The sequence below is a fragment of the Haliaeetus albicilla genome, chromosome 7 (assembly GCF_947461875.1).
Source record: "Haliaeetus albicilla chromosome 7, bHalAlb1.1, whole genome shotgun sequence".
NCBI lineage: Eukaryota > Metazoa > Chordata > Aves > Accipitriformes > Accipitridae > Haliaeetus > Haliaeetus albicilla.
Window position 1 is genome coordinate 18,308,233 of NC_091489.1, and position 20,918 is coordinate 18,329,150.

A 20,918-nucleotide genomic window follows, 5' to 3' on the forward strand; every position below is an offset into this window, starting at 1 on the left:
TTTAAATAACTAATAGATCTTTAGCCAGTGTGTGTAATCACTTCTCTCTTTTTCTATTTGCTGTATTATTGACTGAAAGTATTTCTCAGAGGAGGTCATAGTCCAGTCCAAGGAAAGATTTGGGCAGGCATGACTGGATGGGAGGCTGCAGATTATGGACTCCCTTAGCCCTGTGTGGGAAGACTTCAGTGAAAGGAGGGCAGAGGTACGATAAAGCACATGCATAGCGAGCCTGACACGTTAGAGCCAGCGCATGGAAATACGCAAATTTGACTTGCAGTCCACAGATTGATCAACTCTGCACCCGTGCTCAGTGAGTGCAACATATCCAGGAAGCATCCAAGCTGTTGTGCATTTTTCCTTTGCCTGTGCCCTATAGTTAAGTGTTGTGACCAGTGGGTCAAGGATGAGCATGGAATATTGCTTGGAAAGACTGCTGGATGTCTGGACATTACAGACAAATACATCTCACTGAGCAAAGATCATGAGGGCTGAGGCACCCCTTCTGCTACAGGCCCCCTCCCCCCCCCCCCAAATTTCTGTACATACACATTTCTGCTTTTAGAAAGTGTCAAACCCTAGTGGATAGTCATGCTCAAAAAGTGCTTGAATCTTGAAATTAAATTACCAATAATTTAAACAGATTCAAAGAATGCAACTTGGGTAGGGACAACAAATTGCACACCCCCACCCCTCCAATCTTCAGTATTATTTGGTATTGGAAAATTGGCGCAAGTAAACATGTGCTGTTTTCTTCCATTCACAGCCAATTGAACCACACACAGAATTGAAAGTATGGTATGCTGCCGATTATGCCAAATTTATGGAAGCTTCCACAGTCTTCATTAAAGAAGAATCTGATGTCTGTCCTTTGCCTCCAGTAGAAGTAAGTACCCCTGATCTGCATTCAAGCCATCACCAGATATAGTAAATAATGGTTTATTTATGTGCTTTCTCTGTTTGTATAACTTTGGTAATGCTAGGGTGGACCATAGTGTAGTTGGCTGACACAAAGCCAAGTGCAATTTTAACCAAACAGCTACTCAGAGAAAGGCTGCCCTTCCTACCCTGTGTTTGTAATCCAATGGAGCCATTAGATGTAGCCAGAAGGAAGTGGCACCGGTGGGATGTGTTGGAAAGACTTAAGATTGGTGTTAATTTGTAGCTAACCAAGCTGTCCAGCCTCAGACTTCTTTCATCAATTCCCCGTTTTTATGCTCTGACTGGTTGGTCAGAAAATGCACTGGTTATTTCAGTCTTTCCTGTGCAATAACCCTTCTCTTCTAATCCCAGTACCTTCCCCTCTGTACGATAGTAGGAATCCTTAAACTGATAGGAAACGTCTGTTAAGTGTTGCAAACGTGGCCATGAGGATTGATACCTAAGCTAAAAGGAAATGTTAAACAGGGAATACACATGAACCAGGAATTCAGAGGTGCTGCAGGAAGGGAATTAACCCCATTGCTGCTTTTGCATATAAGGCCTTCAGAATATACCCCAGAAAGAAAGTGTGGGAGAGCCACAGCATCAGACGCAGAGAAGAGAGAGGAGGGCTCCATCTGTAGATAAAGACAGAGTGGACATAGCCTTACCATGCGCCCCAGAGCAAGCTAGCCCAAGAACAAGGGAAAGTAAGGACAGTTTGAGAAGCTTAGGTAAAATGTAGAGACACCTAAGGAAGTATATGGCCATGTATTAATTGGAAGTACATTTCATCAGTGACTGGGGGGGGGGGGGGTTTGTAATTGTTTTTCATTGGAATTTTTAGAATGTCAATATTCAAAGTGAATTCAACTGAATCCAGTAGAGCTCTTATTTCCACAGAAATAATACTTCCAAATAATGCATTGCTTGCCAAAAAAATGTTTTAATGCCTCTAAGTCAGGATACGCTTGAGATCTCCAAACCTAAGGTGTATCTTATCGAGTTTAAGAAAGTCGAATACCAAATGTCAAGCTAAGTGAGGAAGCCTCTCCTGGAGGCATTGACCATTGCTGTGTGGTAAAGCATGGAGTTAGCCCAAAACATAGGGAAATCCTGTATGGCTAAACTACATTTGTGTGCAGAAACCCATCCAATTTTTGGACAGTTGCAATAGCAGATAAATTATGTCACTCTAAGGATGAAGTACGATTTGCAACTGCTTTTATGAGTAGTTCCATAAAAGGAACAAATGCAGAGACTTTGAAATTCAGTAAGCACAGGTAAACAAAAGGTGAAGGACTCGGGACTGTTACACTAAATGCTAAACAAAAACATGGAAATAGGTATTTAGCCAACCTCCCCCCCCCCCTTGGTGTTTGTAGACTCCTAGAGAGAATCCATTTCCAGTTGAATAGCTGTGTGGTAGTACAATGAAGTAAATACTGCCAAGGACAATGACAGGTCTTGGGAAAGCCCAGGAGAAGATGTAGGGTCAGTGAGAAGAATATGACCTTTCCTTAGAATGGCTAATAAGAAAGACCTGTTTCTGTTCTCATTGCAGAAAGAGCCTGTAGACCCTTGGATATGCTCCAGCTGTAGAAGCACTTTTGCAACTTTTGCTCTGCTGGAATCTCACCAGTGCATCCCTAAAGACCGAGTCCTTACCACCAGGTTCAGACCACCAAATAAATTGGGACCCGTAAAAGCAAAAAGCAAACTCAAAGGGAAACTGAGAGGAGCGGCATTAGGCAAAAGCATTGCTCAGTGCTTCGGGACCATTTCCTGTTCCTCTGCTGCAAAGCTTAGCTGTGCCAGCTCAGGAAGCACTTGTGATGCTCTTGTGAGGTTTATACCTAAATGGAGAAACGGCCGGTCTTCACTGTTGAAGGGAAGAGAAGTGAAGCAGCCAGACAGTTACCCTTGCCGACTCTGTGGGAAGATATTTGATTCCATTGACAAGCTCACAGTCCACACTTACGCCCACAAAGGGGAGCGCCCCTACAAGTGTTCACAGCACGGATGCACAAAAGCCTTCATTTCCAAATATAAACTGCTCAGGTACATCTCTGAAGGCACTCCTTTTCTGGTGGGTGTGTGGGGAAAAAACCAAGGACATTTTTTTCCTTTGGGATGTCCTACTGACAGTTAATCCCCGAGTTCCACTTTTTATTATTCCCGTTTTGGTAGAATTGGAGAAAACTAGTCTCCCTCAGTTGCAGTGGCTACTCAAAAAGATAATGTTGAGCAGTTTTAACCTACTGTATGCTTTATGATTAACACCTCCCCCCCAAAAAAGTTAAGCTTTTACTAATAACCTGAGAACTTGTGAAAATGCCTTCCTTCAAGAGTGCCAGTGTTTTCAAGTCTTGAAGCTGCACTGTGTACTAGAGTGAATGTAAATGCGAGTAACTTTTTTTTTTTTTGTCTTAGGCACTCAGCCACTCATTCTTCACAGAAATCTCACCAGTGTGGCTACTGTGAAAAGACCTTTCATAGGAAAGACCATCTAAAGAATCACCTTCAGACTCATGACCCTAACAAGATGGCCTTCAAGTGTGAAGAGTGTGGCAAGAAGTACAACACCAAGCTAGGCTATAAGAGGCACTTGGCTCTTCATGCAGCCACCAGTGGGGACCTTACCTGTAGGGTATGTGCCCAGGAGTTTGGCGGTACTGAAGTTTTATTGGAACACCTCAAAAGCCATGCAGGGAAACCAACTGGCAATACCAAGGAAAAGAAACATAAGTGTGATCACTGTGAGCGTCATTTCTATACCCGTAAAGATGTGCGGCGTCACATGGTAGTTCACACAGGCTGCAAAGACTTTCTATGCCAGTTTTGTGCCCAGAGGTTTGGGCGGAAGGACCACTTGACTCGCCATACTAGGAAGACTCATCCACAAGAACTGCTGAAGAGCAGGTTGCAGAACGGTGACTCAGTGGGTCTCCTTGACCAGCTTTTTCCATTCAGACTGAAGGAAGATGCCAGCATACTGTCCCCTTTTCCTGAAAGGGTTTCTGTGCAGAATGGGATTTTGAATACTTCAGAATCAGAGGAATACAACTGTTCACATCTTCATTCCCAGCCAAACTTACAAACTGCTCCTTCTCTTGAACCTTCTCCTCATTTGCAAAGGATGGGCTGTGCAGACAGCCTTCCAGCTGTCCATCCCACACCATGCTCAACAGCTGTTCCTGCCAACCTGAACCTTCATCAGCCTAATAAATATGACCCTAGTTCTACCTCATTTGCAGCAGGATCCCTCAAAAATCTACCGATAAAAGTGGATGTTAAAGGTTACAATGTGCATCTTCTTGAGGACCTGCCATTACCAGAACCTCAGTCTCTCCACAAAATCAGTCTGGAAGAAGCTTCCTCAGGGCCTGTAGGGGATAATAACAAGTACCCAGTGCACAAGGAGACAGAGGCAGCAGCTGAAACTACGAGCCTGGCTTTCATGGATCTCACTCATGTGATGAGTTTCTGGCAGCTCCCACCAAGTGACAACCAGAACACTACTGGGGACATCACAGCAGCATTTGGACCAGAGGAACCATCACACAGGCTGAATGGCCTCGGCCAACAGCAAGGTCTTCAGCTAGCAACTGGTGGGATGGCCATAAGCCAGCTGCATCATCTTCCTCGCTCCTTTCCATCCACTACAAATTCTGTAACGTTGCCTCATTTTCACCATGCCTTCAAATAACTATCACCATGGTTTGGTTTTTTTTCCTTCTTTTTTCAAGACTGTGCTTCTTACTTAAATCTGTTAGGATGGGGTTGTTTTGGTTTTGTTTTGTTTTTAAGAAAAACTGCCCCAAATATTTTCAAAGCACGTTATGAACATGGTAGTTAAATTCAGGATGTTAATAAACAAGAAGCTCTGTTTTTCATACTACTATTAGTTTTTTAGCATATGACCATAGTAGAACTAACATATTTCCCTCAACACCCTCTATATTTTTGTTTTTTACCTTTCATGCAAACAACTGAATAAATATCTTCAATGATAGCAAAGCATCATAACAGGCACAATAAAACTATGGCTGCTGCAGTAGAAGAAATAGGGTTAGGGTGAATGGGAAGAAAGGGGAAATCACAGAAAAATAATAAGCCATCAATCACAGCAAATTTATACACGTGGCAAATGTAACAAACGTTTTATCAACATCAGATTTCTGTTAAGCACTTAATTACTGAACTTCATGAATCTTTAATTTAAATCAGAATAATTTCAAGAGTAAATCTTACCTCCTTGTTTCACTTTTTTGAAATGCAGAAGATCACTAATGTCATTACATTTAAGTAGATTTTGTTTTCTGAAGTGCACTTCAGCTGTGCACATCTCCTGCATTTTTTTCCTAGGGCTGGAAATAACTACCACTTCTGCATGACTGTGTAAGAACTGATGTCTTCTATATGTGCAGTTTTCAGAATGGGAAGTGAATTGTCTCAAAGGTTAGAGCAGAATGTTAATTTTCACTTAGAGCTGGATCTGGCAAAGTATGAGACACTGCTCTCTCTCTCTAGTAAAACACTTCAGTATTTGCTTAAATTTAAGCATATGTGATCCCATTGGGTCAACAGCTTGATTGACTTAACACTCAATGAAGAATAATGCCTCCTACCTAAGGGGCCTTTATTCACCTTCTGTTGATAAAAATGGCCTTTGTTTAGTCTGGGAAATGATTATTAATTGTAGCCATCTGAAATGTGGATTCCTTCACAGAAAGCCAACCCTGCCCAGGGGAGCCTGCGACAGAAGGGTTGTGGTGGTGAGCTGACACCGGGCCCTCTTCGAAACCAGGTTATGAACCTGCCTCACAAGTGTCACCTGAAATTAGTGGGTGTGATAATGGTCGAGGCCATTTTAATCACAGGGGTTTTTGCTCAGTAGCATTGGGACAGCTGCAGTTGGACTTCCAGCCTTTGTTTCTTCCAAACCAGAACCACAGGGACTTTTGTTTGTTTCCTGGGGTAAATTGTCCATGTACATTTCCAGTTGACGGTGTGCTGGTGTGGCATCTCTATCACCTGGTGCATGAACTAGAAGAAGTTGCAAAAATCATATCTCCCAGTAGATGACATTATTAAAAAAAACAAACCAAACTCTTCACAATTTACTTTCTTGCCTAACCCATCGTTATTAAAAAAAAAAAAAAAGTCATGGTTTTAGTGCATGATGCAGTTACTAATGGATTCTGTTGCAGCTCAAACAGACACAGAATTTCTGAATCTGAGTAAGTTCTGAAACCCCAAGAGCTACTCTTCCATTAAATCCAAAGAGTTAATAGTACCTAATAATCATTACAAATATAGCATTAAGCAAGCATGCTCTCTTCTCCCCCATTAATCACAGGTATATATTTCCAGACAGCTTCAAATAAAAAATACTTTTTCAATGATTGCTGTTTTGCTGTTAATGAACTACAGTGACATTGTACAACTACAATGATCCCAATATTCTTACAAGTTTATCAGTACTGGGATTAAGGAAAGGTTGTATTATTGCAGTTGATGTGAGAATATGTTCTTCAGATACACTGTTGAGGGTTATTTTTTGTTATGAAAATTTTTGGCATAAGGCAAACCAGAAGGAATTTTAAGATCATTCTTGTAATGACAACAGCAGGAGGAGGAGCAGGTGCTGCACAGTCATGCCCAGTTAGCAGTTATTTAAATTATGAGTTCCAGATAGGGAGAAGGTTGCAAACAATGTTATATGCACATTCTACAGCTAGGCTCGTATTTTCATCCAGACTTGGAAAGGTGTGTGTATACTCACTCACTGCATTGTTTTCCTTGTTCGTGCAAATTGTATTCACTTGGCTTCATCCAAGCTTATGTACTTGTAAAGAAAAAAAAAAACAAAAAAACCCCACCCAAAAAACAACCCAACCCCCTCCCCTGCCCCCCGAAAACCCACAAATGTTTATAGCACTGCCTGATCATATACTGTTAATAGACATTTTGGTTTGTGCTTCCATAAAAGGTCTAATTACTGAAATACTTATCTTTGAATTAAGATGTGATGTTAAGAAGAAAACGTTATGCAAACACTGAGCTAGACTGGCACCCACGTTCTTTCAGCTGCTCGGCTGTAGCAGGGTGCTGGGGCTCTGAGCTGTCTAGAGAGGTGCTGCTGCCTGACCTCAGCCTCTTCTGAAACGTGGAAAGATGCGTTGGTGAGAGATGCTTATCGTATGTGACTACAGGTTAAAGACCAGCTCTCATTCAAGTAAAAAGAAAATAACCACTTTCGATATTAAAATGCTTAAAAAGCACACAGGGTCTAGAAGTAAAACACAGAAGCAAATTTGTAATACTGCAGCTTTAACCCTTAAGCCCATTCAAATTTCTTTTTCCAGATTCTTGTCATCATAAATGTAGAGGAAGCTGAGGACAGCCCAGCACAAAGGAAGGCAAATTATTTCAAAAGGTTATGTCTGCAGAAAAATTGTTTTGTTTTAAAATTCTCACAAGTCAGGAGATACCCCTGAGTCATCTAATACCTAAAGCAGGGCTGGACTTTCTCATAGCTTTTGCTAGGGGGACTTCGGTGAGCATTTTTTGAGAGGTCATCAGTAGCTGATGCTTAAAAATGCTTTGTTTCTGAGCAAACAGATTCTTGGGCTCCGTAGACCTGCCTGGTGTGGGCCTGGCTATCGCGTTGCTGAAAGAGCAATTAGTTTGCTTTTGGCGGGGGTAAGATCACAGGCAAGGCAGCGCTAAAGGAGAGGTGCAGGGACAGCAGCAAGTCCTCCCCAGCTCTCCCTGGGCTTACCGTGGTGTCTGGGAGATGGGGCTGCAGCGGGCGGGCAGGCACGACTTCAGGCAGTGACAGCGGAGAAGGTAGCGCGAGCTGCAGGACACCTCTCTGGTGGCACTGCCGTTGGCTCGTGCAGGGCTGCGACGGCACCGGTGCCGGGGCTATGGTGGAGGAAGAAGGCAGCCCAACCAGTGGCCGGTCCTCCTTCCTCCGGCACGGCCAATTCCTCCTCCTCCTCCACACGGGAGAGGAGGACGCAAGGGCAGAGAGCTGGCATAGGGAAGGTAGGATGGACCATGGCATAGCAGCTAAGAGACGGAATAGAAAAATCTGACCCTCCAGACCCTCCAGGTCTTAGGATATTTTAGCTCACATCCTGATAGAGATAAAAATACTCTTACCTGAACTCTGCTTGAAAAATCTGTAGAAGCGGAGCAATATGTGGCGGCTGAAAACAGAATTGCTATAATCAGATGATACCGTAAAAATAGTGAAACTTAGTAAGCATTTGGCCTCGTACAAAAAAATGTACTCATTTTATTAAAAAAAAAAAAAAAGGAAGCCATGTAAACCTGCTGAAATAATGTTAAGGAGCTAAAATTACACTACATGGAACAAAAGACTGCATCCTATATGTAAACACAAGTATTTCTACTGCTCGGTTCCCATCCCCTATCAGAAACCATGTTCATTTCTTTTTCCTTAATTTTTATTTACCATCTGTTCCTGTTGGGACTCTCCATTTTCTTAACCAATGAGTTGCTGTTAATTCCAGAGGTTTTGACAGCCAGTCTGAAATGGGATGGTATGTTCCATGTATTGATGATTGATTCATTTCCTGCTAGCAGAACTTTTAAGTACTGTTCTTCAGTACACTGTTCCTGCCCCTATAGTTATATTTTCTGTAAGATACTAGAAAATGAGCTGTGAAATCAAACACTTTTACACACAGACAGAAAGTAATGGAGCAGGGGGACAACAACAAGTACAGCAAAACTTGCTCTAACTTTTCAGGATTCATTTATTTGATTATGAAAGAAAGCAGCTGTTAGAATATTGCACTGGATAGTTTGGTATGGGGTTTTTTCCTCTTGTTCCTGGATTGAAAAAAAGGCTAAGTAGCACTGCTTTCATATATTTGGGCTAATTTCATGCCCTCTAAGAGTCTAGCTCTAGGAGTTAACACTTGCTTCAGTGGCATCCTTTCTGTATTTATCTAATCACTATTAGCTAGAGGCTAAGTAGAGTTTAATTAAACTCTGTAAAGTCTGGTATTTATTATTGCTGTGTCCAACTACTTTTCATCTTCATTTACTTGATAAACATGTAATATGCAAGAAAATTCCTCATGGATTTTAATTGAAAGCCTTTTTGGAAATTGTTGGGCTAAAAAACCCCAACATGTTGCAACATTGAAAGTTTATGCAGGGTGATCCAAGGCTGGTAATAGATCAGGTGGCCAAAAAATAAGAAGGGATATGCCTCCATGACATTTTTGTCTTACCAATCAATTTCTAAAAGCAATTGAAGTTCTTTTAATGTGAGAATGAGATTTGGTTTTAGTTAGTCTGAACTTGACGTGCTTTGAAGCTGATGCACAGCATACATGGCCATTTATCACTTATTAATCACTATCATTTATCATTTATTGTTTACTGGAAGATTCGATTAAATATATACATGAAATTTCAAAATGTTCATTTGTCTTGTTCAATATATCAAAGCAAAGCATTAGGGGGGGGGAAATATCACATGATACTGGATCTTCCTACATTTTGTTAAAACGACTGAATGAACCACTGGTAATATCCATCCCCTTGCAGGCAATCATTTAATTGAATTTTGGCAACTGGTAAAAATACTCTCACAGCTTTAAAAAGGACAGCATAATAAGCTTTGTAACCCAGGGGGAGAGGGGGAAAAAAAAGTGAACTTCAGTTTGCTTATTTTATTGAATGTGGTAGCTGTAGCGCTTAGGTGGAAGAGGTGCTGGAAAATTGTGTTGCTTAAAGTCTTCCATAATGCGTCAGAAGGAAAACTTAACACATCCTTGACGACCAGCCACTCTATCTTCTGTTGCGCATTTGTGGTCTGAAAGCAGTGACAAGCCATATACTTGTTATTTGTATTGAAACAGCTTTTATATTTTACTCCATTTTATCTAAGAATATTAAATGTCTATCCCTGGGAAGGTGATGGAGCAGCTCGTCCTGGAAACCATTTCCAGGCACATTAAGGATGAGAACATTTGCACCACTCAAACCCAGTTTCTTATGTCTGCTTTCTCAGCTGAAGAGTACTCTTGGGTAGCACTGAAACTGATCTCTTGCTAGCCCAAAGTGCTCTGTAAAGCACCTGACAAAGCTCAAGTTTTACAGAAAATGCAGCAGCAGTTGCCAACAGCCCAGCACTTACAAGCTCACCCAGGCCAGTCACTTCCACAGTTCCCAGGTACTTACATGACTCTGTCCTATATTTTGGCTGCTAGCGTGGATGTCTGTCGTGGGGACCTGCTGGAGGCACCAGTCCCAAGCCTCTGTCAGCTGGCTGCAGCTACAAGCCAGGTGATACCTGGACTCACCAGCATCCCTAGGGAAAGAAGTGTCTCCTCCCCAGGCTTGTTAAGCCCCGAGTTTCAGAGTTCAGTGGCTAAACTGTGGGAATGGTGATGGTATCAATAAATCCCTCTTGGTGGTCTGCAAGACCCTGCATCATAACCATATGTGTTACTACACTGTTAACATAGTCATGGTGGAGAACACCAAATGAGACCAGTGGTACTGTCAACAGTTTATCCTGTAGCTGGCAAAGTCAGGGAGGTAGGTAGAGTTGACGATGGCACCGTGGACTGAACACTCCCATGCCCGTTGCAGTCTTCCCCAGAGTTGAAGGTACCTAGCCACTGACCAGCAGCAATCGGGGACAACAAAACTCCACGTAGAAGGACCCTGCAAAGACTTCAAATACGAGTCTCTGCAACAGACTGTTCTGTGCACGCGACTGTCCGTCCAACGCTCTAAGCACTCTTACAAGCTCATCTCCTAGGCTCAAGATACCTTGCCAGCTACAGGGAATCTGTCTTGGCCATATTCCCTGCCAGGATCTCATATTGTGCAGTCGTACGCATCTCACAGGGGTGCAAGATGGCGATCGTCTGAGCCATCCCCTTGCACAACAGCACCACAACCACCTTAGGCAGGGGCTGGAGGGCCGCCTTGCTGCTCTGACATGGCTCTGCATGGCCCGAGATGGGAACAGCACCGACTGCGTGGTCTGAAGAGCAGAAGAACCGAACTTCTTGGTCTGGGAAAGTAAAACACTGAGGAGAAGGATGAACCTCCGTGCTGTCATCCTGACAGTGACTACTGAAACAAATGCTGGCATCTTCCTCACTCGGACAATGGGTGCGCATAGTGAGAGCACAAGACCTGTTAGAGAGGTTTGCATTATCAAGCAGCAAATACTCTCAAGATGCCTGTAACAGCAGAACACAGTCACTGCCTACTCGAGATGGAACTGCTCCAAACCAAAGAACATTTAACACCAAAATGAATATTCTCAGCAGGCTGTGCTGGGGACATGAGGAGCTCTGCGAAAGTTTTCAGTGCAATTGATCGCTTCAGTTAATACAAAGAAGTTCATACTGCAAACACTGCAACAGGATATTGTGTATACACAAAAGCAAACAAGGTCCTTTTATGTTATAATGTTGAAATAAAAAAAATATTTCTTACCCAAACTCTCCTGAAGATTTTTTTCCAGTAGATAGACCCAAAGATTTTCTGGTTTTCTGCAGTATTCCTGGAGAGGTCTCTGTAGATCATTTAAAAAAAAAAAAGAAAATTGGCCAAAAAAAATTATAACCTACCTAAATTCAACATAAACCCCAGAAACGTAGGGATCAAAGATACTGATACAAAGAGCAGCATGTATTATCATTCACAGGTTATACTAGACATAACCATTAAAATAACTTTATAAAACATCTTCTAAACATAGACTGAGTACGGGTCATGATTACCGGTAGCAGTGGGTGTTAGCAAACATGTTATATGGTATCCTGCTTAGAGGGAACTCTTTCAGGGATGCAGCTTTAAGGCTGAATCAACAAGGGGAAAGTCATATGGAACAAACAACATACAAAGCTTGATGGACTACATGGACTTAAAGAAGATGGAATAAATCTTAAAAGCAAAGATTAAAGGTTATAGAGTCTTCTATGGGACAGAAGGAACCTCACACCCAGACTGCATGTTTTAGGTCTATATAGATACTTCTGTTGGAGGACCTCTAATTGAAAAGGCTAAGAAGTCCCTCCTGAGGACCCACATGAAAACCTCTGTGTATACACTCAGCACGACAGATCAGGATAATGACTTGGAAAGCCATTCAACATCAGCAACATCCACCTGGAAATTTTTGACACTTCTCATTTCTAGCAAGTGTTGTGCGGAAATGAGTTTAGGATTTCATGTCGAGGCCTGGACTTGCAAAAACAAGAATTAAAAAAATTTCAAACTTTATTATTCTATCAGAAAACTGGATTCCAAAGCCTAGAATCTGCTTTAAAAATGCCACCCCCACCTCAAATACATCAGAGTTTGTTATAGGAAAAAGATAAATATGGCTACATAAACTCCTTACCTGGCTTAGGTTTGTCTGTATTAGCACCTTCTCGTACTCTCTTCTGAAGCGGTGACACAGCAGTTGTTAAGGTTGGGGGTTTTCTCGGAGTCACTGGTTGCTTGCCCTAGTAAAAGAAGTTGCACAATCCACACTCAACAATAGCAAGGAGCTTACAGAGCCTGGTGAAAACTCCAAATTGCTGTTGAAGCAGTGCTAGGAAGGAACAGGAAAAATGTGCACCCCCTCCCACCTGGAAGCCATTTTTCCTGCCCAAAATAGGTAGAAGAGTAGTAAGATTTTCAAAGATCTTAAAAAAAAAAAAAAAAAAAAAAAGAAAGAAAATCAGTACTCTTCTAAAGGAACCATTTACATTATCTTTTTTTTCTGTAATAAAATAGGACCTCACTCAAGCGACTACCAATTAGCTCCACTTATCTGATTGCCCAAAGGGGCTTAGCCCTTTGGCCTTGTGTCTAGCGACCAGGGAATAAATCAGCTATACATTTGAAGGCAACAGCAAACCTGCCAACAGCAGGGAGCCCTAATGAACAGGAAGGGCTTTCTCTTATGTATTGCAAATGCTGCCAGATTTCTGCTTCCCTACAGCCGTTGTTACCCCAGAATCCAATTGCAGAAGAGTCTGAAGAAATTGTTGTTCAACTTTTTTGTACTATCGCATTCTGTCACTTTTTATATCAGACAAAGGGCTCCAATTTCACGGAACTCCTAGCTGATACTCAACATGTATCTTATCTTAAGATTTTACCAACTTCCCTGGAATCTTAAGTTTTATATTAACATAGGTCTTTACTCACCATAGACTACAGTTTAGCAAATCTGCCTCCACGACAAGACAAGTGTGACTGTGTTTGCTTACCAAAGCCTGCCCGGTGGTCTTTGCAGCAAAGGCACGGCGAGCAGCTTGTTCTTCACAAAACTTCATGTGCCTCTGTGCTGCAGCCTCATTAAATCTCCGTGAGCAGTGTGGACACTGAATATAGTCTGACCATAAGAAAGGAACAACTTGGGTCACAGTTTATACACTATAGGAGAAGAATTGCCCTGCTTTCCTGGAGCACTCAAAACGCAGTTCGAAACCTGGCTCCATCAGCAGGTGACCACGTTGAGTTCCCGTCCGCTCTCAAAGTGCAAACTTAGGAGAAGTACAAAAAACACCTCTAGAAAATCACTTGGGATCCTAAAATACATGCTCATGGTACTAACCCAGCAGACAGTAATTGCTTTCAGAAATAAATCCCTTGGGATTAATAAAAGCAGGTTTTATTACCTTTGTCCTATTCCCACCCCCAACCTCACAATGAACAAATCTGCAGAAAAAGCATTATTTAAAAGTTTCCAGAGTAGTCCAAACCAATGATTTTTAAGCCTACTTTTGAAGATTGGTCATTAAGATTGCTATTTGGCAAAACACTGCTGAAGAAGTTGTGCCCTGCCAGCTGAAGGCACATCCAAGAACCAGGTTTCTGGTTGTGAAGCAGCATTGTGAAGAACACACAGCAGTGCTTCCTAGAGTTGTTCATGACAGCGTCACAGCCCTGATTCTCCTAAAAGCTATTCAGCGACATTTATCGCTGGTGCAGTCCTACTCGTTTCAATGAGCGGTCAGTGTTCGGGGTCAACGCAGTCACATTCAGCCCTCGCGCTGCCCTTGCCATTCTCAGATCCTTCCTCCCTGCCCAGTGCCTTTTACAAAAGCAGCCCAAGTGTCCTTATCCTAGTATTACAGATACAGCATCTTTACAAATCGTTTCTCTCAGTAACAGCCCAGAAAAGGTGGCCCAAGCAGCCACCAAAAGCTGGCTCCTGACAAGCAGCGTGGGCAAAATGGTTCTGAATGCAGGGGAGAGGAGGAGGAGGAGGAGGAGACAGGGCAGATGCCTGGCTTCAGGGGGCTGGCAGGGGGACCTGGCACTTCAGGGGAGAACAGGGAACTCTGGACTCTATTTGGAGGAGGAAGACAGGGAAGGGGAATCTCTCTCTCTCCTCCCCATAATCCACATGCTTTCTCTCCAGTCCTGTAGTATAGGATATATATCCTCACTAGGCCCCTCAGCAATTTGTCTTTCCTAAAAAGCCGTTCTCCAATTCCTTTCTCCACAACTACCGCTGCTCTTACACAGCTCGGTTTCCTCCAAGGGGGAGAAGGAAAGGGAGGGGTGTGCTCTTAGTGTCAGCAGACTCAGACAAGAAATAACAGAGTCATTAAAGAATTCAGCAGTGGAAATTCAGAGAGGAGCTTGACCCCAATCAAGGAAGGAAGATGTGTCCTGCTGCTTATACTGCATCGCTGTCATCTAGAAGAATGGAATCACGGCAGCTGGTTTTGCTATCAGTCATGAATTCCTGCTCTGGAAGTGAGCCCAGAGAGGCCCCCCCTCCCCCTCCTGCCCTCTGCCTTCCTAACGCAGGCAAGGCTCCACTGAGACCCTTTGCTCCCATGTTTCATAAATCACATATCGTGAGAAATATTGGCTGCATGTGCATCTTTTTGGATCCATAACTTCTAACACAGGGAGCTCTGTGCAGAGACCACACCTGCTATTAGTAGGAAACCAGACTCCTCTTTTTCTAAATGACTTTCCCTACCTGCACAGCTGGGTGGGGAAGGGGACAGTGGAAAAGCCACCACATGGGAGTGGAGAAGCCCATGGGCACTACAGTTTTTTTGAATGGTGAGGGGATGTATTTCACCCTCTGTTATACCGTGGTACAGCCTATGCTAGAACACAGGCATCCCAACTCTCCTCCCAAAGCATCTAATATCAGACCCCAAACTTGCTGCCTTTAAACTCAAAAGGTACAGTTAGTTTTCCTCCCCACCACCTCTGCATTGCACTCCTACTCAATTTAAGCCAAGAAATACAGCTGAAAATTAAAGAGTATGGAGGGAATTAATGTTTGCATTGTGTTGTGCCAGGGGATACAAAACTGAAGCCCAGCCATGGGTAATAAGAGGTCATTGCTTTACCAAAGATCAGTACAAGAACAGTAGTAAGATAAAGTAGACCACAAACCTGGATTGATGCTTGGTGGGGGAGGAGGTGGAAGAGGGTGGCCCTCCTTCAGAGCTTTTGTGACCTGCTTGGCTGATTGAATAGTATTAATGAAATCTTCATGGTGCTGCCTCCAGTTAGATTTCTTCCCTGGCTGTTTCTGTAATGGAAATAAAGGAAAACACAAACTGTATTTCCCCTTTGCAAGGGACAGAGAAAAATCTTAGTGTGAGGGTTCTTCCTCTCTGAGGGAAAGGAAAACCATTACAAACAAAAGAAATTTGCTTTTTTTGAAAGGCACAGGGAAGCTGATCTAGCCCTTTACTGTCTATTGACAGCCCCAGAAGATGGATAAAAACAATGCACTCCAGCAAAACCCTCTGGTCTTGGCAGACCAAAGGGCACTTAAGAGGGAATGGAAAAGACACTATGACCGACGCCTTCCCTTCTCCTCCACTTGTCAGATTCCTCTTCTTGTTTTAAACCTTTGTACATTTCTGTTTCTTTCCACAACTGATTTTAGAGGACATTTTAGAACAGCAGTCTGCATGGATACCAAATCAGCAGTGATTTGGCATCTCTGGGTAAAATTATACACATGCATGTCCATGTATATTCCACCCCTCCCCAATGATGCATGAAAAACCCCTTGTTCCAGTAAGAGCTTAAGCCTCTTTCCCTCCAGCTTTGTAAATAAGTTCAATTTAAATAAATTTTTAAACCCTTGAGTTCAACAGCAGTGAATCTTTGTAGCTTCATCTATGGAAGATTTGCGGCTACTGACAGGTCTCAGGTTCAACCTGCAGCATTCAAGCACCAACCATCTTAGATCACACTGTCTTTCAGATTTAAGTGAAAAGGAAGCTGTCAGAGACTTGCATAGTCTTTAAAATACATACACAAACATTTCCTAGAAGAGCAGAGACACTTACGTGCCCAGAGTAGTCATGACACCTACTGGTCTGGCTTCTGAATGGAGAAATGCTCTCATATACTCTCAAACCCTAACAGCACAGGGAGGGGGAGGAAAGAATTTGGCACCGAGTCAAGCACATATGTGAGACTCATCCACAACATCCAGGCTTTGTCCTCGGAAGAAACAGTAGCATTACTGAATGAAAGACTTCATATGGAGATAACACACATGCTTCAGTTTTAACGATACCTTTTGTGGGGGCTGTTTCTTCACGGTGATTTCTGTTCCCTGCAGTCTCTGTTTCAAAGAGCTGAAGGGCTTGCGCTTCTTGTTGAAGACTTTCTTGCATATTGGGTCGTGTCTCAGCTGGGATGCAAAGAAAAACAGTCATTTATGTGTTGAAGTCATGCTTTGTTAATTATGCTTCCTTACTCAGGCTTTAAAATTACTTCTGTTCAGGAGCAGGGAGCTGAAGCAGTATTTATTTCGGGTTCAGTTTAACTCCTCAAGGAGTTCGGCAAAACTTTAAAAAGCTGTCCAAGTACAGCTGCAGCTCGACACAAATAAGAAATAGAAGCCATTTCCAGTTTGTTCTGCTCAGGGATGTGCTGGAGGCCAGCACAAATAATGACTTGCAGAGAAGAACAGACGGGGTCTGTGAACAGGAACAGTCCCATTGGATGGGCTCCCCACCACCATCACCACACTTGGTTTTCTTTCTTTCTTGGTTAAGAAGAAGAACAGGCTGATACTGTTCAAGGGGCTGATATTTACATTATTAGTTCTTTGAGTTTAGATAAGCACTGCAGACCAGGGACTCCCCTGACAAACAGCAGCACTGTCCATCCCATCAACACCACTGAAACAGCAACAGCCCCTGGCTGAGAGGGAGCAGCTGCTAACCTGACAACTCAGAAGGAAAACTAGGGCTAACGCTTGCAGCTGAAAGCACAGGGAAATTTTAGGTAGACAGATATCCAGTGCTGAATTTGTCAAAGAGCCACGCCTCACAACAAAGGAGATTTTAAGATTCCGAAGTGTCTCAGATTTTAGCATCAACCTCAGTCTTCTGCAACAGGGTGAGCAATCCCCTTTGCGAGGAACACTGTGAAAGTGAGGACAAAGCTACATCTTCTCTTTTGTACTACTGCTTCAGATCCTTAACTTCTGTTTCTAGACATTTTTGACAGCAAACTTGAGAGGAGGATTCCTCTGCAGGACCAAGAGGGCAGCAGATACCCGTGTCTTGCTCACCGAGGAGGATACCAGTCCTGCATCATCGGGACACAGAAGGGCATTACAGGACTTGTATCTCACGGTAGTAATAGTGACAAGAAACTCCCTGCCTTCCTCAAAACATAGATAACTGTCTTTTCAAACGATTTTGCTAGATTAAACCATCAATGTTCTTCATGTATCTGGTCTGAGATACCAAACAAGGAACTACTAACACAGGGTAGTTCCACCTTAGTCTCAGTGCTCATAGTCACTCAGCTTCCAGTGTATTTTTCTTGTCTTTTTTTTTTTTTTCCTAAATCAGTTTTTAGTTTTATTGTGGGGATGACCTGATCTACCACAGAGCCACAGGATCGGTAACGCAAACTGAGGAGGGGAGGGGTGCATGCAGAGCCCCCCCCTTGCAGGAACACCCCACAGCTGGGTTGTGCCAGCCACCCATTTAGTTTGTAATCCAGGGATCAGGGAGGTCAGGGGGAATCTTTTCATTCACTTCAGCAGGCTTTGGAACAGAGCCTGGTGCCCGCATTATGCTGTCAAAGGGACTACTTATCAGATGGTTTATTAGTCTATTTTTCCCAGGAAGCCTGAAAGAACAAATTCTGCCTAGAAACCCGGAACACAAAGGAAGCTTTAGGTTAGTAATTTATGTCTCACCAAGAGATAATATGTTATTTTAAATGCAATCTGTAGTAAACATCTGGTTTTGGACAAGCAGGTAAATTCAGATAGTGCAAGATTATAGATTAAGTCACAATATTTCTGTGCACATTCATTAATTCTCTAATCAAGTTCACTAATGAAATCAGATCATTTGCTCTTTTAAACACATGTTCAACCCATTTCTCTACTAGCAGCCACCTCCTCCTTCCCCTGTGCTCACCACCCCTTTCAGCTAAACACATTGACACTCACATTAAAAAGAAAAAAAAAAAAGTTTTGTTTTACCAGAACATCTCGTGCAAAATGTCTTCCACAGGTTGTACAAGGAGCCAGATCTTGACTTTGGGCAGCTGTATAAGATTCAAAGCATGCAAGAGTCTCAGTTACACGGTACAGGATGGCTTCGCTACAGCAGAGTCAGCGTTTGGACTGAGCCCTTGCTGAAACAGTATTTTGTTGTCAGAAAGGGACATCTACAGTCACGTGCCAGGGCTCCCTTTTGCAAACCTACCTTATTTATCTTGCTCCTGTGATGCACAAGCTCTCCTTTACTATGATGGACAGCTTTCTGTTTTCCACATGACTGCTCAGGTATGTCCTTTCACAATGACATCATGGTTGGGTGAGGAGGTGATGGAAGAGTATTCATCACTGCCTAAATTCAGGGAGCGGGGCTGGGAAGCAAAAGCAGGCCATCTGCACCCAGATTTATTCTATTCTGTGTGTAAGTTATCAGGAGCTGGTGATGCAAAGTAATGGCTCAGGGTAAAAACCATTGCTATTCCAGAAAGTGGCAGGTGGCACACTTAAGTGTAACACAATCTTCATTCTTAAGACAGAATGTTTCCATGACGAGCTTAAACAGCATTCCAAGATGATCTTACCTTGTAGATTCAAGTTTGTGGGCATTTTTTTGTTTTTAAATCAGTAATTTTTTGAAAAAAATAGGTTTTTAAGTTACATGGAAAGTAGTTTGAAGCCTGATTCCAGTGGCAGTCACATGTTCTCATTTCAGAGCAGGGACATGGCCTGGTTTCAGCTGGGATAGAGTTAATTGTCTTCCTAGTAGCTGGTATAGTGTTATGTCTTGGGTTCAGTATGAGAAGAATGCTGATAACACACTGATGTTTTCAGTTGTTGCTAAGTAGTGTTTAGACTAAGTCAAGGATTTTTCAGCTTCTCATGCCCAGCCAGCAAGAAGGCTGGAGGGGCACAAGAAGCTGGGAGGGGACACAGGCAGGACAGCTGACCCAAACTGGCCAAAGGGATATTCCATACCATGTGGCGTCATGCCCAGTATATAAACTGGCTGGGGGGATCGCTGCTCAGGAACTAACTGGGCATTGGTTGGCAAGTGATGAGTAATTGCATTGTGCATCACTTCTTTTGTATATTCCAATTCTTTTATTATTACTATTGTCATTTTATTATTGTTATCTTTATTATTTTCTTCCTTTCTGTTCTATTAAACAGTTCTTATCTCAACCCACGAGTTTTACCTTTTTCCTTCCGATTCTCTCCCCCATCCCACTGGGTGGGGGGAGAGGGGGAAGTGAGTGAGCGGCTGCATTGTGCTTAGTTGCTGACTGGGGTTAAACCATGACAGTCCATTACTTGTATTAAACAAAAACAGCTTGTAGGAAAACTTGAACAATAACAGAGAGCCTTTTTCACAAGAATTGTAACTGACAAGAGGGAGACTTCTCATTTAAGTGGTCCTTACCTGCTCTTGCTGAAACAAAAGAAATTCTTGCCTTACTGAGCAGATGTGTGACTGTTTCTTACCTTTTCCTTCAGATTTTACCATACTCCAAGGCACAGAGTTAAAGTTACTACAGTGTTTCATTGATTACAAGTGTGGAGGAAGAAAACAATTCTATAACCTTTTTGACTCTTACTCTATTGCCTCTGTTGAAATGTCTTTCCACTTTTGTTCCCAAGCAACATCTTTCTGTGTGCCTGTGCTTAGTCTGGACTATACTCTTCCTTTCAAGCATTTTCCTCTGCCTCCCCCATCTCTTTAATTCTGTTCTCAACCCCTCAAGGTTTTGACTGGTACAGCTTTTTTTTTTTTTTTTTTTTTTTAAAGGAATTTATGTACAAGGACAGTATCATGGAATCAGCAATGAGAAGTCAGGAAAGGACTATTTGCCAGAGATTAGTTACTTTAAACATGTACAACAGCACACGAGTTAAGGACTAGTAAACAACATAGTGCACCATCTTTAGTAAAGATTTTCCTTTTCAGTAAATCACAAAATCACATTCCACTCAAACCACTGAACAGCATCTATTACTCACATGTTCCATTTAACTCCTTTCCTGGTATCTGACTCATCCCAATAGAATGGCTTCTCAAATTTCTTCTTCTGCACTGCTGTCAAGAGTCACGAGTACTAGGTGGTCAGCCTTCATTACTCAAAAGCTCTCAATTCAAGTTACCATGCATCAGCAATTACATAATTAACAATTATGACACAGGCAGACCCTTCTTAAGCCTGTGGAACATGAGAGGACTAGTACTGATACCAGCTAAATTAAAACCTTGAAACTTGTTCTGATCTTACAGAAAATTTCTACTGACCTGGTTGACACAGACTCTTGAACAATTAAAGCTTAATCTAGATGTGAATCTAGATGTAGATCACACGGTTATTCTACATCTTTTGTAACAGTACCCAAACAATAAATAACCAACCCCGAAAAGAACTAAGGAGTGGGTGAAAACTCCTCAACTTGCAAAACTGTGCTATATCAAGGCACTATATCT

The 20,918-nt window shown here is 42.6% G+C and overlaps 2 protein-coding genes across 5 annotated transcripts in view; one reads left to right on the top strand and one right to left on the bottom strand.

Moving 5' to 3' along the window:
- PLAGL1 (PLAG1 like zinc finger 1) overlaps positions 1–9,432 on the top strand; it is a 59,248-nt gene extending 49,816 nt beyond the window's left edge. For 3 of the 4 annotated variants that reach the window (XM_069787136.1, XM_069787137.1, XM_069787138.1), the window contains exons 6-8: positions 767–886; positions 2,486–2,982; positions 3,355–9,432. In XM_069787136.1, coding sequence (XP_069643237.1) covers positions 767–886; positions 2,486–2,982; positions 3,355–4,630 — 1,893 coding nt within the window. In that variant the 3' untranslated portion in view covers positions 4,631–9,432. The remainder of the gene's footprint in view (positions 1–766; positions 887–2,485; positions 2,983–3,354) is intronic. The other variant, XM_069787139.1, reaches the window with a different exon arrangement.
- A 1,847-nt stretch (positions 9,433–11,279) lies between these two features.
- Positions 11,280–19,955, bottom strand: ZC2HC1B (zinc finger C2HC-type containing 1B). The gene is made up of 7 exons (XM_069786114.1): positions 19,934–19,955; positions 18,434–18,498; positions 16,499–16,615; positions 15,355–15,493; positions 13,197–13,321; positions 12,338–12,443; positions 11,280–11,506 (listed from the first exon to the last, which is right to left on the bottom strand). The coding sequence occupies exons 1-7, from the start codon at positions 19,953–19,955 to the stop codon at positions 11,424–11,426; spliced, it is 657 nt and encodes a 218-aa protein (XP_069642215.1). The 3' UTR covers positions 11,280–11,423.
- Between the last annotated feature and the right edge of the window lie 963 nt (positions 19,956–20,918).

What these genes read in the sequence shown, in the direction of transcription:
- ZC2HC1B (XM_069786114.1), bottom strand. Translation starts at nt 19,955, where the DNA reads ATGGTAAAATCTGAAGGAAAAG. An exon ending in AGACCACCGGGCAGGCTTTG is followed by an intron (nt 12,444 to 13,196) that starts GTAAGCAAACAC and finishes TTCTTTTACTAG; the next exon opens with GGCAAGCAACCAGTGACTCC. An exon ending in TACAGACAAACCTAAGCCAG is followed by an intron (nt 11,507 to 12,337) that starts GTAAGGAGTTTA and finishes AATGATCTACAG; the next exon opens with AGACCTCTCCAGGAATACTG.